Below are 19,480 nucleotides of genomic sequence, written 5' to 3' on the forward strand. Positions count from 1 at the left end.
GCGTTCAACTCTGAGGCTGCTGTAAATGATGGCCTACTGCATCCTCCTTGTACAGACTCTGCAGTAGGATCTGAAGTCTTAGTGAGCAGAACATCAAGGAGATCACTCCGACCAAGTCCAAATTTCGGATGACACTGCAAGAGATCAGCATTGGAGGCTACTGGACTGCCACAGTCTGTGGCAGACCCCTCTGCCTACCCCCACCCAGATGTGAAAGATGCATCATTCCAGGGTTAAAGCGGCCATGTGGGAGAGGTCCGGTCTCTGGCAGAGGCACATCTCCATATCAACTTTCTGGAACTGAGGGTCATTTGTTAGGCAGAGAAGGCCTTCCTTCCATTTATTAAGGGGCATTTGGTGAAGGTTCCTAAGGACAGCACCACTGCCTTGTGGATTCCAGCAAACAGGAGGAGTGGGGTCATAGACTCTATGCTAGGAAGCATTGTGCTTCTGGAAACGGGTGGACCATCAAGGAACTTTCCAGGTTATGAACCACCTGGCAGGATCTTTGAATGCCATAACAGAGGAGCTAAGCCGCTGACAACTACGGGATCACTGATGCCAAATGCACCCAGGGATGGCACGAGGTCTGTTCCACAAATGAGGAGAACCTTTCCTCGATCTATTCGCCACTACTGTGAATGCTAAATGTCAGTAGTTCTGCGCGCTGGAGATTCCAGGGCATCTCTTGCTAGGAGATGCTTTCCTTCTAGTGTAAAGCTTGGGACTGCTGTATGCCCTTTCGAAGATGACTCTTCTGTCCAAAGTTCTGAAGAAGATCAGGATCATCTGTTCCCAAGTCATCCCAGCTGGCCCACATTGGAAGCAGAGAGTATGGTATCGTGAAGTCATGGGTGTGAGCATCTGGTCTCTGATCAGGCAGACCCGTTGGTAGGATCTGCAGTCACAGCAATGGGGCAAGGTTCTGCACCCAGGCCTTCCCAACCTCCACTTTCATGCTTCGAGATTGAGCGGCAACAGCTAATCTCCTTTGACCTTACTCTCCTCCGGAGTTGGTTTATGTCATCTTTGCAGCTAAATATAACCGACAAATGCTGTATATGCCGGTCATTGAGACACGTTTGTAGCTTTCTGCTGTACACTACAGATAGACCCCCTCCAGGTATAGTGATCTGTTTTGTCCCTTGCCTGGCAAGGCTTTGCTTTTGGCACCGATAAAGGGTATCTTTCAGATTTGTTGGCCTTTTTGCAGTAGCAAGATCACCCTTCATTTATAAAATCAGGCCTACAACATATGCTATCTCCCCTCCTTTTGGTATTATTAAGATTCCCTGAAGAATTTGGTGCATTCTTGAACGGATTATTCAGAGTGAAGGATTTCATGTTGGCGGCTTTGTATATAGATCCCATGGTAGACTGGGGGCCAGAATAATATTAGGGAGGGAAGGCTTTCATGAGAATGAATTCTAACTGAAGGTAGTGCATTCTGTAGTTTGCAGAATATATCAGCATAGAATATTCCTACATTCCATGTCTTTCTAGTATGTCAGTTGTTGGAGGATACTCCGATATGGGTTTGGATGAGTTAAAGAAAGGTGGACTGACCTCCAGAACCAGTCCAGAAAACAGTATTATTTTCCTGATATAAAGTTTATTGTATAAGCAAGCGGAACTGTAACTGACCTTTGTGTCTAGCAATGAAAGTTCACAGGTGTCTACCACTGAGACAGTGCGATATTCTTGAATTATATTTTTGGAAAGAGTCAAGGTAGGCGATTCTGACTGCTTTATGTCATGATACATTTGAGGTGTGAGGTGAGAGGACTTTGGCTAAGATTTTTCATCTATAACATCTGTAGAATCCAGTATTATGCGAGTAATGAAAGGTTGATTTATGGGCTGCCCCATGTCACTGATGCTTGTACATATCAATTTTTGTGTGTGGGATGGAGCGGTTGGCCTGATGTCATTAATTCAACGTTACAGTGAAAAGAAGTATTTTGAGGAGAAACAGTTGAAATGTGTATGCAAAACATTGCGTCTTGAATCAGAATTAAATGCAGCTCATGGTTAACGGATCTATGGTTCTGTGTAGTTCTCGAGAAAAACAAGATAAGCAGATTTTGTCATTTTAACATAGGCTATACTGCACTGCTTTAGAGAAAGTGCTATTTCCAGCTACTGTTATTACCTCTGTGTTTCTCTTCTTCATTCAAGAACAACAAACGTTTCAAGATGCAGTGCTGCAAGACAACCAGAAGAAAGTAAAAGCCTTGGGCAGAATTAGTTATGAAGAGGAAATCTATCCTCAAAAGCTGCTTGGGATGTTTTTGTGCACCCTAAACAGTCTGGAGTTCAAGGCGGACAAACAGTCCATCTCTTGCTTCCGAGGATTTCCCTTAGATATACATGAAACATGGCTTTTCTAGGTCATGCTCCTGATGCCCCTCTGCTCCAGACCATGGGTCCCTGGGCCAGGAAGATAGGTCCCTTCTACACATCTTGACTTTGGAACTGTTTTATGTTTCACTTCTTTCCCCCTGGTTTACACAGTCCCCTTATTAGTGGAATGAGAACAGGAGTTCCAAACTGTTCCCATTGGGCAGAGGAAATCTTGGTCCCTATTAATTTGCTGCTGTTTGGCCCTTTTGAATACTTTTACTCTCCGCCCCCCACTAAAAACCCTCCTCTGCCTTATACTAATGGTCTCAAGGTTGAACGGCAAAACTTCCAAATGGTATGGTCTACCTGTACTGGAGGGTATGCCCATCCAGCAAACGTAGATCCTCTCTAGTCTCTGGTTTTACACAACCTCTTTCAATAGTGACACCTGAACTAGGTACCGTAACATCGCTCAATTTAAAACAACTAAAATGGACAAACAATTCTCTTCCAAAAATATCCTCAAGGGCAAAGGAACTGATCATAACCTTCAGAGCGCAGGAAAGTTAGTTGGTACTAGTAACAACACTATTGAAGGAATTTTCGCAAACCTGCAATTTCAGTACCACAGGTTGCAACCAAGACAAGCAATTGAGTAAAACAGCATTAAATCTTAAAGCTGGAATAAGAAGAAGAATCAAAAGGATAAGGGGAACACCAGTGCCTGAAGCAACTTGGGATCAATTAAAAACAAGCATTTACAATGCAATAGGTCTCGCACCATTAAAGTTTGAGTTATTGGCATTGTGTATGACAATGCATTGCATAACATTTTTAGCAAACTTTGAATTGGTGAGCAGTGAGTGTGTGCAAGAGTATGCTGCTGCTCACAGCTGTTATTATTCACACAGCTCTGATGATGCACCTTAGGCACGGGCTCACAGCTGTTATTATTCACACAGCTCTGATGATGCACCTTAGGCACGGGCTCACATTTGTTATTATTCACACAGCTCTGATGATGCACCTCAGGCACGGGGCTGACGCAGTTATCATTCACACAGCTCTGATGCACCTTAGGCACGGGCTCACAGCTGTTATTATTCACACAGCTCTGATGATGCACCTCCGGCACGGGCTCACAGCTGTTATTATTCACACAGCTCTGATCAGCTCTGATGATGCACCTGAGGCACGGGCTCACAGCTGTTATTATTCACACAGCTCTGATGATGCACCTCACGCACGGGCTTACAGCTGTTACAGTGCTTCCTTCTTTTTACTGGGGGCAACCTGGCTGGATAAATGCAGCGAAGTTTCTCAATGTAAAGACTTTGCTGCCTCAGCTGCATGTTTAGTTCGTTTCACTGTCTCAGAAATGTCCCTTTAAGTGGTTAAAAGGCTACCTAAACAAGAGCAAAGAAAATACACCCAAAAAAAACAAGCATCGGCCGATGCCACACCACGAGTCATTGCCGACAGCACGGACGGGCAGAGCCCCTTCGCGCTCCTCTGCCAGGCTGGCTGGGCCCCGAGAGGTGCTGCCGGCAGTGGCAAAGGGAGCTTACTGTCGGGGAATGTAGGCCAGAGGGGCTGGAGTGAAGAAAAAGAAGTTCAATAGTTCAATTCAAAGTCTCTGCTCTCGAAGAGGGTGGGCTCAACTGTGCACCTCTCTCCCACTCATATGGAGGGTATATCAAGAAGCTAAATAGATGGGGTACATATAGAACCGTACACAAATCCTTCCATCAGTTTGTGTGCTTCCTTTTTTAGCTGCAGCACCATGGTATGTACACAGTTGTCAATCAATGTATCATTGCATATATTTATTCATTTAGAACTCCTGCAAATCTGCTTCTGTGTCTATCTGCCATCACACCCTCCACCGATCTAGCTATCTTTTTTTGACTATCTGTGCTGCCCATCTAACCACCAATGTAACTATTATTTATTATTACTCAATGTGTTTACTTACCCGGTTAGCTTCTGCATCTTGCTATGATAAAACCACTCTCTTTTAACTGTAGATGGATGCACCTACCTGGCGGAGCCATTTAGCATAAGCAAACATGCTTGCTTCGTCGGGCAAGGGGCTCCCGTGTTACCGGCACCCATGCTTTTATCTCCAGGGTACTATGCGCAAGATGCAAGTCTATATAACATGAGGGCCATGTCAGGAAGAGGGTGCACCCTACAAACCAAATGAACCAAGGCGAGCGACCCTCTGGGACAGGTCCCCCAATCCTCAGTTCCAGCAGAACACACAGCCAGCTTGCACTGGCGCTGGGAGCGCGGTGCCGGAGTAAAGAAAACGTGCATTCCCGCAGGGCTGAGTCGACATGTAACAAAGGTTGCTTTTAACACCGTCCCACGAGAGAAGCAGGGAAGGCAGTAAGCACATTACATAGATGGTCCCTGAGCCTGCCTCGCGAACAAAAGTGAAAGCTTATTACAAAAAAAAAACAAGACGTGCGCAGACAAAAACGAAACCTATCATGGGGCAAGACTTCCGTCTTGTGAAGCCCGCGTCCACGGAGTGCCTAGCCAGAGGAGCAGCGGGGCTCCCATGCCCGAGGGAGAGCCCCGTGGAGGCTGCAGATGTCCGGTGTGGCGGTAAGTGGGCCTTAGTTGTAGAGAGAGGGGGGGGGGCGTGTGTGCGCGTGTGCGTGTGTGTGTGTGTGCGTGTGTGTTCTTGCTTGGAGACAGGATATGGCCACAGCGAGCGCGTTCTCGCGCACGTTACCCGCTCCGATCGCCTTTTGGAAGATGCGCGTGGCCAGCTCCCGTCTCCTGGAAAGCTGAGTCGCTGACAATAGGTCTCTGGCGAAAGCGCTTCGCACTGTAAACGCCACGAGACCTAATGACTAACTTACTGATTTGAGTGCCTCTTACCTTTTTGTTCGCATATGTTGAAAAGCAATTATGAACAGGAAACCTGTACGTCAGCACGTATGACATAAAAGGAGCAGAATTCGAAAAGGTACTTTAAGGGCTTATAGTTCTTTTTACGTTACATTGTATTTGTGCAACCCTGGGGGTCTTTCAAATCGCCATGTGTTTCTGAAAGAGCTCTAATAACTGTATCAAACTGTGGTCACTAGAGTTGGCGAGTCAATCATCGTGTTGCTTACAGACTTGCTGGGACCAAGAAACACCGCAAGCCGCTTTATACCTCACCGAGCTGGAGGTAAGCCACAGAGCACGGCTGTCACGTCCAAGACCATGCTCTCAGCTGCCCGGAAGGGGCGCTCTCTCCTCTCTGCTCACTCCCGACTCTATGGTGAGAGAAGAGTGAGTCGGACAGCGCGCGCGGGAAAACTGCGAGCAGTCAAACTGTATACACTCCGCGCCCAGCCTCCTCTGCTAGTAGGAGACCTACCTTCTCCGGCAGGTAAGTGGTGAACTGACCGCTGTTGCTGATAGGCATCCAGCGCCCGCGGGGAACCTCGGGTACTGGCTGCACGGGGCTGATGAAGCGATTAATTTAAGTGATTATCCATCTGACCCCCGGGCACTGCAGGGTCAGCTGGCCACAGCAGTGTTTCCGGCGTACAACAGGGGGTTGATCCACCACCACGAGTCTAGGATGTGAAACACTCTACACCCCAGCTGGGGGAAACAGCGCTATAAAAGTTGAACCCCCCTGTTCTAAATCTAATTCTACTAAGAGATCTCTGAAGTTCCCCAATTCTGAAAAGAGCTCCTCCCCAACTAAGTTGTTTCCTTATGGAGGATTCCCCCCGGCTCTAAGACTGCATGATACTCAATGCTATAATCGCCTGAACTGTAAACCCACGAAAGAGAGCAGGGTACCAAACGCCGTTCACTGGTGCTTCAGCGTGACTGCCCCATTCAACACAAATCCCCTCATGAACTTGTGTTGCCCACAGCCCTCCTAGCATGCTCGCGTACGTACCTAAGTCTACGTTTCTTTCCTCGGCTTCACACTGTTGTCATTCTAGTGAGATCCCACAGGTTTTAGAACAAGCTTTGGGTAAGCTAGTAGCTTGGGGTTTAATGTGACAACACAGGCATGCAGAACATACGTTTTTATTCCTCAGCAGTTCAAAGATGGAGCTATTGACTGTGACGATACTTGATATAGGTGGTGTTATTGCTATTATTACAGCAGTACAGCCAATGGCAAGGTTAGGCCGCGAAACCGAAACCACGGTTGTAGTGCAGGAGGCGCCGTCGCAGTGCACGTTGGCTGTCCCTGCGCAAGCTGTGATGATAAGACATGCCGGGACGAGGTAGGGGATGTGTGTGTGTGTAAGCGCCAGGGGGGGGGGGGGGGGGGCAGAGTGTTCTGTGTGTATGTGCGTGCGTGTGTGTATGCGCGGCAGCGGGGGGGGAGGTTCTCTGTGTGTGTGTGCGTGTGTGTATGCGCGGCGGCGGCGGGGGGGTCTCTATGTGTGTGCATGCGTGTGTGTATGCACGGCGGCGGGGGAGGGGGGTTCTCTATGTATGTGTATGTGTGTGTGTGTGTGTGTGAGTGTGTGTATGCTCGGCGGGAGGGTCTGTATGTGTGTGTGTGCGTGCGTGTGTCTGCTTCCAAGGAGCCATGGGAGACAGGAAGCGCGTGTGACCTGATCCGTTTACGCGCGCGGGCACATCACTTGTCGCCTGTCTCCCTTGACTCCTTGAAAGCAGAAATGATTGCAATAGAGTCTTGCAGCGACGATCGCTTTGCGATCGGTTTGCAGTGCGAGACCTAAAAACTGAACAGGCAATATAAGAAATGAGTCTGGGAAGACAAGAAAAGTAGAACAGATAAAGTATGGTCAAAAATCTTATCCAATGTTAAAACATCAAACACAAGAGCTTTCTGGGAACTAGTGAACGGCCTCACGAGATCAAAGCTGGCAATAAATAACACCTGTGTAACTGATCTAGCCTGGAAAAGACACATAACCTCAACCCTCTTCGTCGCACCTGTTAAAAGGGTTGAAGATGTGGAACCATTCAACCACTCCTTTACTAAGGCCTGTCATTCATCAATTCACCCATTATCAGCAAATTTGATTATACCGGCTGTATCAGCTGCAAGGCAAAAACAGCATTTAGAACCATTACAAACAGTCGGGAAACCGAAAATCACAACAAGCACTACAAACTTTAAGATGGCAATGGGCTTGCAATCACCTCAATACACTGTAGAACAAATAGCTTCAGTGATTAAGGCGGGTAAGGCCCAAATGGGATCCCTCAAGCAATCTACAAACAGGACCCTAACTTTTGGGCTGTTCAGCTGTCTCGACTCTTTCACGAGGTAGGGAAATTAAATAGCCTGCCAGAGAGTTGGAGAGGATCAATAATTAACCCGGTATATAGAGGAGGGGACCAAACCGATCCAAACAACTATCGAATGATTGCCTTACTGGAATCGGAAGCTAAATACTAGGCATCCTTTATTTTATCAGACCTGCTAGACTGGTCAGAGTCTAATAACAAAATCCCTCCTAACCAGGTGGTATTCCATAAAGGCGTAGGTACCACTAAAAACCTTCTTGCCCTAGGCTTAATGGCAGATAAGAGAGTACGACAACAAAATAGCTTATACCTATGCTTTATAGACTTTAAAGCGGCATTTGACCGAAGAAACAGAGGTTTACTATGGCATAAATTAGTACACTGGGGGCTCCCGGAAACAAAAGTAAGAGTCATAGAGCTACTTTACACAAACACCTGTATCCAAGTCAAATTTGCCGACGGCAATAAGCTCACCAGGAAGATCTACATAAACGCCAGTTTAAAACAAGGGTGTGTCTTGGCCCCACATCGGTTTAATCTGTTCATGGCCGACCTCTCCCCAAAGCTAGATAAGGTGAACTCACATCCTCCACGCCTAGGCATTCTGCCCATCACCCATCTATCTTATGAAGATGATATAGTGCTACTAAGCCAGACACAAATAGGCCTACAAAGGGAAATCAATGAACTGGCACAATTAGCCAAGGGAAATCTGATGGAAATCAATACTTCAAAAACAAAAGCTATGATTATAAGGTGTCGGGCTCAGTAACACCTGCCACTCCAAATCAGCAATACAGACTTGAAGTGGTTAGCACCTACAAGTATCTGGGAGTATCTGGGAGTGCTCAGGGATAATCGTTACTTTTTGAAACCACAATGAGATCCAAACGAAAAAAGGAAATGGGCTAATATTTGCCTTCTGCTCAATGGCAAAGAACCTGAAAGATCCATCATTTACACCACTGCTAGCAGTTATTAAAGCTAAACTCTTGCCAACAGTGACATTCACAAGTGAAATTCAGCATGGGAAAGATGCTGCAACTCTGGATGCCTTACAAACAAAAGCTTACAAGATAGTATTCTCTCTACCCCGCAACGCTTCCCCGGCCCACGTGAGGTTAGAGTTTGGGTTGCAGAAGCAGCACCTGCAAAGGCGATATACAACTATAAAAACATGGAACAAAATTTGGACCAACAGGCATAATCCAATCATTAATGCGCTGTGGAGGGCCCTAGATGAAGATCCTGAATCCGCCTACACTAAGTACTTACGATCATCATTAAAACTTTTCTAATACTATAAGTCTCTGGCAATTGAATCTCACATTTTCTTCCTTTCAGCTAACGCTAAAGAAAGCGGCTTTAAAGCACTCGCTAATGGAGGACAAAACAAGTCTGAGTAAGCGATCCCAACTTGGATGGTCCTGCAATCATATACCAAATTGAAACCTGCACTGTATCTAGGTCACACGTATGCCCCCGCACTTAAAAAGCGCACTTAATTGAGGCGGTAACCATATCAGGCCCCCTTGGAGACTGTGTTTCACATAACAGATTACTGTGTCTTAATTTTATTGTATTTTGTTACCTTTTACGTTTAAATGAGCTGTGTAACCAATGTATTGTGAATTAACTGATGTTTTAAAAAGAAAGGAATTCTCTTTTGTATAATTCTTTAAAATGTATTATAATTATCTACAGCATATTGTTATGATTTTAGCAAACTAAAACAATAAAGTATTTTGAACACTCACCTTTGGAGTATTTTCCATTCCCGGTATGATGTTCATGAAAGTTTGCCTCTTACCTTCATTGGTGGTTTTATTTAGCCTGTCTCAAGATTTATGTCTAGGGTCCCCTCTTGGGAACTGTGTTTATTTTATGTCCTTTCAAAGGGGGGAGGCCTTTTTGCCTTCATGTGTTAGTAAATTTTAAAGTGGTTACAGCATTATTCCTGTACTTCTCCACCTTTGATCAATGAACTAAGAGCTCAGTGCACTCTTTCATGTCAAGAGTCCTTACTGGAGGCTTCTCCCGCAGCAATGGCACTTTATTCCTTGCTTTTATTCTGTTCTAATGTCCTGTTGGATGTTAATATGCTCCAAGCTATGTGCTACTGGAGGGAGATTCCTAGGAGAAAGACCAGATGATCTGGTCCTTTCTCCTAGGAATCTCCCTCCAGTCGTTGGATTTCCTTTGTTGCCTATAAGGATTTACTGAAATCGCTGGTCTCATTTCAGAACCTCCCTCTTTGTGACTTATGGAGCTGCTTGTATGCGTCATGAGCCATCCCATTTTATTCTAAGCTCATAGCTTCTATTGGTAATTTCCATGCTGTATTTTTCTGTTAAGTTTCTCTGCTTTCTTTGATTCACTATATGTACACTAAGAGCTAGATGCCTCCTGGGCTGAGAGTAAAGGGATTTCAATGGTCGATGTTGATATTCTTGCTCTCAGGACCTCACCTGACACATTTATTAGGCAGTATCAGCTTGGCGCAAATCCTCAGAGACTGTCTTTGGAAATGCCTTGTTGCATGCTGCCGATAACTGATGGCTCTGTTTGTCTGATGTGCCTTCAGTAAAATCCACATGGGTGTGAATGTGTGTGTATGACTAGCTAGTCTTTTGTCTTTGTGATTAAGGAATATACTGCTCAAGAGTTCCTCATGATTAATGATTGGGATTAAAATGGGAAATACAGTGGAAAGGCCCTTATTACTGATAATCTTCATTCATTACACTGTGACATGCTCTTCCTTTTTCAAGTTCTACCCCCTGCCGCTCGCCCACTGACATATTGACCCTGCTTATGTTCATGGAGTTCACAGAATTTGGTCTGGGTGCCCATGTGATCCACACTCACACAAGAATTTCATTTTGGTGTTAAACATGAGGCGGAGAAAGCAAAGGACACAGTGTAATGATGATGGAAAGTAGACATTTTTAGGTCTCGGCTAGCGTAGGCTGCGCATGCGCAGTCTCGCTGGCGAGATCTTATGTCTCAGAGTAGCGAGGCTTAAATCCGCCCCTCTTCTCCATTGGTTGGCCTCCTAAACGGCGACCAGCCATAGGAGAAGAGGTCTCTGTGACTATCTCTTTTCGCCCTAAGCCCCGTCCTTTTCGGATTGAGGGGCGTGTTTTTTCCGTTTCTTTCTCTAAAGAAAAACACGCCCCCTAGTCTGAAAAGGACGGGGCTTACAGTGAAAAGAGAACAGATCAGAAAAGTAACAAAAAACTTTGTTCCCGAGCAATCAAATACAGTATGGAGAGCAATTTCAGTCCAAAAGAATCCTCCAGATTGTCCCATTCAAAAGTAAATTCTTTATTTTCTTTATGTAGAGATTTGAAGTGACAAGTTCTGAGAGAACGCTTACTGACGGCGTTCGAATGATGGCGGGAGTACTCTCCGGGACCTGATCTAGGATTTACTACGCCGTCAGTAAGCGGCGTTCGAATGATGGCGGGAGTACTCTCCGGGACCTGATCTAGGATTTACTACACTACTTTAAATTTTGGACCTGTATTCCCAGTCCACCTAAGATCAAAGAACTTCGATTTGATAAACTGATTGCACCTGGAAAAATGAGTCCATTTTAAGAAATTTTCGTTGCTTTTGATTAAGCTGAATTTGGAACACTATAAACACGACGGAATCTAATTGCTTTTAGACCATTATAATATGGCACCGTACACAGATATACTTAAGTCATGACGATGAGACTACCATAGAACTGTTTACCCTGAGGAAGTCATTGGGTGATTTGTCCCCAAGACGAAACACGTGTCGGCTGTTGGCCGTTTTGACTGTTTGGCTACATTGGATGATACCAACTACATAGGATCATCTCTCAAAACTTGTCACTTCAAATCTCTACATAAAGAAACTAAAGAATTTACTTTTGAACAGCACAATCTGGAGGATTCTTTTGGACTGAAATTGCTCTCCAATACTGTATTTGATTGCTCGGGAACAAAGTTTGTTGTTAGCTATTTCTTCTGTTCTCACTGGAGATTGTTTTGGGCACGTTAGTGGTTATCGCCTTCGTGTTCCCTAGAGCATCCATCATTATAAATTTGTTCCTTCTACCTTTATTGGTTTTGCACAAGACACTACCCAGCCACGTTCTGCAAGTTTAGATCAGAAAAGTTGGTAGCGCCCATTTCTATTGAAAGCGATTTACGTATACATTGGATGACATTGCGCTCGTGGACTTGGTTTAACGCCCTCTTGAACATTGGACAGCCTGACCCACAGAGCTACTAATGGTTCCACGATCTTACGTACTTTATCAGACTTAAAATTAGCTGCTAAAGGAGTTTATGATTCTACCAAATTAATGAGGGCAACCAATCTCTCCTGTTCTTCATTGTGGATAGTCAAAAAAAGTTTAATTCAGTTGCAATATATGCAGTTTGTGTTAGACTGGCTTTAATATGGCTAAACTGGGGATGCGCTTATTTGTAGGTCGCCGGTGAATGCACAGAAAGGAAGAGCACTAAGAGGCGCCATCCTATTTTTGACTTCAATTGCAGGACATTCCTCGCACGTCACTGACTGGGAGAAAAGCATCCTCTGCCAAGAGCGCAGAGAGACCGCGGCGCTCAGCCAGCGATGCAGCATCCGCAGCGCGTGGCCGTCATATGCGGGAACCGAGAGGCAGCGCGGGCACGCCGCTCCAGTCAGGGTCACGCTGGGGGCAGGCAGGGCTGGGCGCCCATGGCTGTGGCGCTCGGACTGTGCAGGCCGAGCTCTGGAGTCACCCCGATACCAAACTCCATCAGGGCGAGGACACCATTGCGGTCACCCTAGGAAAACATCCACTGCACAGATAGAGTTCAGAGGGTGCAGTGAAACCTCACGCTAGTCAGGGTCTAGCAACCAATACTGCCCCCAAATGCGGGTTGGGTGCGTTTTTATTATATAGCACAAACTCGATTTGGAGGTACTGGAGCGTTTTAATACGTGCACCAATTGCATTATTCATCACAAAGCAGGGCGTTGGGCGCTTGAAGGGTAGGCGGAACAGGGGGCTGGACGGGGAGGTGGCAAGTCCCGCTCCTGTCGTGCGACATTTCCTTGCTGCACTCTGGCGGCGGAACGAGGACAATGCAATATCGTGGTTTTTGGGTGCAGACAGAGTATTGAGGAGCTGTGGAGGGTGGGGTGGGATAACGACATCGCTCCTCTGAAGCCCTCATGGAACACGGAGGGCCAGAGGAGGTGCAGCGGGCTAGCCCAACTCTGATCGCAGTGATCCGGGCTCAGTGGTAGGTGCTGCCGCTGTCTCTGTCCTGGCCAGGGTCATTATGAAGGGAGAGCATCTCTGCCGACTCATCTGTGACAATGATACCAACTAGCTATATTTCCTTGAGAAATGTGTGGTGGACTACAAACATGAGTGCGAAGTAAATGTGTGCTTGACACTTGCATACGTTAGCGATCATATTATCTTGCTTTTAACACACACTAACCTGGGACCGCCCATAGACCGGAAACATACCTATTGTATTTTTTGAATATGTATACCAGCCCATGCCATGTAAATACATGTCTACGGCACTTTTAGCACTACCTTTCTCTAAATTACTCACTTAAGACGTCAGTACAATTAGCACATCTGTGTCTGGCCCTAAACCTGCATGAGTCTGACATAGACTTGTTTTTAATCGCTCTAGATTCACTGGTAATGAGGGTGACCTACTTATGTGGAACTCTTTTTTTGTCCGGCTCGCGATTGCTGCCTGTTAACTCTGGGGGACCTAAGATCAATATTTGACACTTACTTTTCTAGTATTTAGGTGCTTTTGACACCCTAGGGGCTAGTGTCGTGCTTGCGACTCAGATTGACATGCTTCTGACCCATATGGACATGTTAATGGACTACTGTAGACTTGCCTGTCACCCGTTCTGTAGGTAGGTATGACCTAAATATTTGACGCCTACATCCAAACACTCCTGTATTAGCATTGTGTATGGCCCTTCAACATATGAAAGCTGCTGAAGCATTCCTATATACCTGTCCTGTCAAAACTGGACTGTATCCCCGCTGGCTATCTTGTGTCTCGACAAAGACGCCTGTCTCTTATAGACAGATTTTCACACCTGCTCCTTACATATCTGTAGAATAAGTACTTCTGCCTTTATTTGGCCCTTATAGATCTTCAGGGTTTTCTGAAGCCCAAACAGCTTGTAATTTGTGCCTTAAACTATGCATTTATCTGGGGAGCAAATAAAAGGTTCACGTCGAATCTGATTGAGTTTTTTTTGTTTACTTTCCTTGAGATGCTTCTAGGTTACTCTTGGTCTTGAGTGACAGCACAATAAAACAGAAAGGCTATGGATAAGGGGTGCCCTTAGCATTAATTTCTCATGTGTTTTTGTTTAGCTTAGGTAGAGGGATTCTCATTCATCCAATAGCAGATGATGTCGAAGACATTTGGTGACATATGAGTCGGTTTCAAACATTCTTCTGCTGGAAAATAATCTGGGTACCACTGACTACATTTGAAAAGACTTTTAGTATTGCCCCATCATTAGTCAGTCCAGACAGGGAGAAAGTGAAACGTGGTAGTAACAAGGGATCTAGGGAAACTTTGCCTGAATGAAGCTAGTGGTGATCCAGTCACACCCGAGTTGGATGGCCCAAGTGAAACATTTTACTCTGAGGTAGGTGAATAGAAGGGGGTGCAGTGACCCCTCTAGAAATGCAGTTCAAGGAATTAGGGGGCAGATGTACGAATATTAAGTCATAAAATACTGCCCCGCAAGTGCAGCAGCCGGTGGAGAGGTAACGCAGAGGGGGCACGAGGCACATTGTCGGGGCCTACCCCCGCCGCATGTCAGCTCCGCGTGCAGCCGCCCAAGAGCCCAGACAGCGATTGAACCCCCACCGGAGGAGCAGCCTGAGGAGAGCCGGTGAGTGGGGCTCAACATAGTCCGTGTTGGGGAGGAAGAGTCAGAGCGACCCCGTCTGGCAGCGGGCCGCTCCACCGTTGTTGGGCAGTTCCTGGAGTGCTCCACAGTCCTGTGGGGCCGGTTCTGTTCTTGTGTTGTGTGTGCTCTGTGTGTGTGTGTGTGTGTGTGTGTGGGGCTGTGTGTGTGGCTGTGTGTGTGGCTGTGTGTGTGGCTGTGTGTGGCTGTGTGTGTGTGTGTGTGTGGATGTGTGTGTGTGGATGTGTGTGTGTGTGTGGCTGTGTGTGTGTGTGTGTGTGTGTGGATGTGTGTGTGTGGCTGTGTGTGTGTGTGGCTGTGTGTGTGTGTGTGGCTGTGTGTGTGTGTGGGTGTGTGTGTGTGTGGATGTGTGTGTGTGTGGATGTGTGTGTGTGTGGATGTGTGTATGTGTGTGGCTGTGTATGTGTGTGGCTCTGTGTGTGTGTATGTGTGGCTGTGTGTGTGGCTCTGTGTGTGGCTCTGTGTGTGGGTGTGGCTCAGTGTGTGTGGCTCTCTGTGTGTGTGTGTGGATCAGTGTGTGTGTGTGGATCAGTGTGTGTGTGTGGATCAGTGTGTGTGTGTGGATCAGTGTGTGTGTGGATCAGTGTGTGTGTGGATCAGTGTGTGTGTGTGTGTGGATCAGTGTGTGTGTGTGTGTGGATCAGTGTGTGTGTGTGGATCTGTGTGTGGATCAGTGTGTGTGTGTGTAGCTGTGTGTGTAGCTGTGTGTGTGGCTGTGTGTGTGTGGCTGTGTGTGTGTGGCTGTGTGTGTGTGGCTGTGTGTGTGTGGCTGTGTGTGTGTGGCTGTGTGTGTGGCTGTGTGTGTGGCTGTGTGTGTGTGGCTGTGTGTGTGTGGCTGTGTGTGTGTGGCTGTGTGTGTGTGTGGCTGTGTGTGTGTGGCTCTGTGTGTGTGGCTCTGTGTGTGTGGCTCTGTGTGTGTGGCTCTGTGTGTGTGGCTCTGTGTGTGTGGCTCTGTGTGTGTGGCTCTGTGTGTGTGGCTCTGTGTGTGTCTGTGTGTGTGTGTGGGTGTGTGTGTGTGTGTGTGTGTCTGTGTGTGTGTGTGTGTGTGTGTGTGTGTGTGTGTGTGTGTCTGTGTGTGTGTGTGTGTGTCTGTGTGGCTCTGTGTGTGTGTGTGCCTCTGTGTGTGTGTGTGTGTGTGTGTGTGTGTGTGCGTGCGTGTGTGTGTGTGTGTGTGTGTGTGTGTGTGTGGGTGGCTCTGTGTGTGTGGCTCTATACTAACTATTAATCACTGCTAATACTCTACTACTCTCTAATGCTTACCTATTGCCATTGTAAATGACAATACCATATATTTATCGGTTTAAACAAAAACCAATAAATGAAAAAAATGACAATTGCAATGACAATAGCTCTAACTTTATCAAAGACGAGACCATTGCATTGTAAATGCTTGGTATGTTTGTACACAATGCTGAACTGGTCTCTCAATTTGATGTACAGGGTACTGCATCCATTATGCTTGCACACCATTTCATTATTCATACTGTTCACAAGTCAACAGTAAACAATAATCACAACACCTACATCCCACTCGGATAACTCTTCCACCAATTTACTTTTATTTACTTTACTGTTCATGCAGTATCCTTGTAGGGAGATGTTAAAAATGGAAAAAATAGACCTAAAAATGAATACGAAAATGAAGTGCCATGAATATCGTTAATATGCTGTTTTTGACATAAAGAGAAGAGTAGGTAAAGAATATCAATGTAGACGAATGCTGCAGCGAAACATTTTCCTTCTACTGGAAGCCTTCCCGCTATTCCCAATGGCTCTGCTGAAAGGGAATTGTATTCTTAAACTAAAGAGATTCATTTATTCTAGTGAATAAACTAAATAGTGCTGCAGGAAACCTACTTATTTTGAAAGATTTGTGTTTGAGATCTTGAAGAATTGGCTACCAAGGAGCCCAAACTTAAGGCACAATGAATCGGTCTTCCGGTTCAACAAAAAATGCTTTTGTTCTACTAAGCTAGTTACTGCTTCAGAGGAGTGCGTGCATTCCAGCCCAGACTGGCAGTGAGTGCATCATGCAGCATGTTACAATTAATGTGGACTTATAGAGCTATGCAAATTAGAAAAAAAATGGAATAACAGGATGGGCACGGTTTAAATGAGGGACATGTACATCAAGTATTGAAACAGTCTGGCTTCAACAACTTAGGAATGAGGAGCACTTGTAGAGGTGTATGTGACACCCAGTAATGAAACACCTGGAGTACTCTAGGTGAGGAATGTAATGCACATCAGCGGTCTGCCCTCTTAAGACTCTTGAAGCTCTTGTCTAGTATTGGCATTAAGGTGCCTAAACCTATTTTCTGGAGCTAAGGAGATAGAACATGGATATTTCACCTTGACTTTGCAGACTGGCTCCGAAGATTCCAACTTTAGGGAAGTCCTGTATAACGTCACCACCTCATCTGAGCTGCAAAACAAAACACAAAATGATCAGAGCATCACAAAAGAAGTCTCAAAATGAATGAACATACAAAATAAAATAAGCAAACAATATTTTTTTCATGTTTAGCAGTTAAAGGTGAATTAAAATGGCCGAGAATAAAGAAATAATGGGAAAGATAACACTTTCAGGTTCTATGTCAAAAGATTATTCTACAATCCTCACTTGAAAATATAGTATATTAATTATCCAAGGTGAAAAAGGAAAAACAATGACAAAGTAAAGATTCACTGTATTCAAGTAGACCTGCAGCTTTCTGAAAAGGACACGTGTTGAGTAACAGAAGAGCTGACAGCTCTAGTAGTATCTGGGGTCACAAATAAAGAGACTCTCAAGCAAACCCAAGAAGTGATCCATGAATCAATGGAACAATACTATGGATCTTCTGCTCCATAGTATTATGGACATCTGGTATCAACATGATCTGCTACCAAGCTTCAAACCTTCACGGGAGACCAGCCTGGTTATGTCAGCTGCAGGGATATGGGACACAATTTGGAAGACAGTAAGCATCAATGGACATCTGGTATCACAATTTTAAAAATGGCTAAACCGTTTCTTTCAGACATTGCTAAAATCTCCAGGATAGATCTCCGATGACCATGTCCAGTTACAAAACATATTTGCTGTGGTGTTCCCTACCAGGAACTCACCAGATGAGCCCTCACCAGTCAACAATTTACAGTACACTTCATTTTTCCAGAGCTCCAATTAGTGTGAAATTTAGCATTGAGCCTTTAGGCACACGATACTTCAAAAATTATAGATTCAATGTTCATAAAGTACTCCAAAAGGAAAAAAACTTTGCAAGCAGGCTCATGCTTACTGCTTCTCTCAACACTAGTTCAAGAGAGTGACAAAATTCAATCCTGGAGCATGTCTTTTCCTGCAGATGAAACCATGTAGCTGTATGAGCTGCTAATCAACTATTTCACACCCAAATACAGGTGCTCCATGTCATTATTAAAGAGTAAGGAAATACAGTGCAAGGTCTTATCAAGCAAAACAAATTTCCTACTCTATTGTATCAAGCCAATAGAAAATAATTACCCAAACAAAAACACAGTAACATCACTAAATTACAAGATCAATAATGTTTTGTGGGATTTACTTTTCAACAATCCATATCCCACAAGGACGTCTGGTATCAAATGTATATGTTGTAGGAGTAACTGAACTGACAAAAGTTCTGCCTAAATGAATAAAAAATCTAAACTGGAACTACAGTTTTCCATACATTTCTCACATGTTTGTCATACAAACAGGCAATCTTTCATGTAGAGCCCCTGAGACAACAGGCCAGCCAGACTGAAAAGTTTCCATTGCGAAAGTTGCTTACATTTACTAATCAACAGCATTCTCCCCAAGGCATCATCCTGCCTTTTGCGCTCTGCAAGGCTTTGCTCTGCCTACTGGTGGTGGATTCAAGTATAGAAACGTTACTGTAAGCTAATGGAATTCCTTCCTCAGGGGAGGTAAAGGATAACATTGTAAATTTCTACCAGAGTGGAACAATAGAATTGTTTTTACTCTTTTAGGAAAGCCCATGTGTCCTATCTGCTATATAAGCAAGTAGCATGTCTTCTCACAAGTGGGTTTTAGAGCAGGCCACAGCACTGAATCAACTTTATTGGCCGTAACAGAATATCCAAGGCAACAACTAAAAAATGGTGGAACCGCAGCACTGACCCAGTTTTCCAGGCAGGTCGCTCCCCACGCTGCGCAGCTCCACCGGACTGCACCCTTGCTCCTGTGACCAGCCGCTGCTCCTGAGGGTGTTCGAGGCCCGCCTCCACCCGCAGGCTACCACCTGCGCCTCATCCCTGGTGGCCAGTGGTAGGCCTTAGGTTTGCTTGTGCCTGCTCGCTTTTCTGCCTGTGACCGCTGTTTCTGCACTGTGTGATATTGTTTTGTGACCTTATTCTACCGGTTTTTGGTATTGCCTGTATTTGCTTCTGCCTTGTTCCCTGCTTTTGCCTGTGCTTGTTCCCCCTCCGTACCCGCTCCATGCCCGCTCCCTGCCGATCCCGCTCCCCGCCCCCCCGCCCCCCGCCCCTATTGGCCCTCTACCCCCACCCAGCTGCTCCTCCCTCCAACCTCCGCTTCTTATGGTGGCCGCTGCGCACACCTCTGGCACACCAAAGGCAATCCCTCCTGCGCCTGGACCACACCCAGTGCCAGAACCTCTGGCCACCGGAGGCACCCCTGCACCAGACTGCACTACGACGGCAGCACCCTCCACGCACTCAACCCCGGACAACAACACGCCTGCTACCGGGCCACACCGAAGCGCACCCATGGACCCTTCTCCTGCCGGAACTGCAGCCTCACCAGCATCCAGCCCGCCAAACCGTCAAGCAAAGATCCCAACGACCTCCAATGCATCCTCCTCAACACCCGCTCCGCTCACAAACACACCATCAAACTCTGGGACCTCCTCCACTCAACCGCCCCCGACGTCGCCTTCCT

The 19,480-nt window shown here is 46.0% G+C and overlaps 1 protein-coding gene across 1 annotated transcript in view; it reads right to left on the minus strand.

Annotated features, from left to right (window-relative positions):
• The window catches only part of C5_1H10orf88 (chromosome 5_1 C10orf88 homolog), a 184,891-nt gene that overhangs the window by 80,741 nt on the left and 84,670 nt on the right, over positions 1–19,480 (minus strand). The window contains exon 3 of the mRNA XM_078643993.1: positions 16,906–16,978. Within this exon, the coding sequence (XP_078500119.1) occupies positions 16,906–16,978 (73 nt within the window). The remainder of the gene's footprint in view (positions 1–16,905; positions 16,979–19,480) is intronic.

The sequence above is a fragment of the Lissotriton helveticus genome, chromosome 5_1 (assembly GCF_964261635.1).
Source record: "Lissotriton helveticus chromosome 5_1, aLisHel1.1, whole genome shotgun sequence".
Lineage (NCBI taxonomy): Eukaryota > Metazoa > Chordata > Amphibia > Caudata > Salamandridae > Lissotriton > Lissotriton helveticus.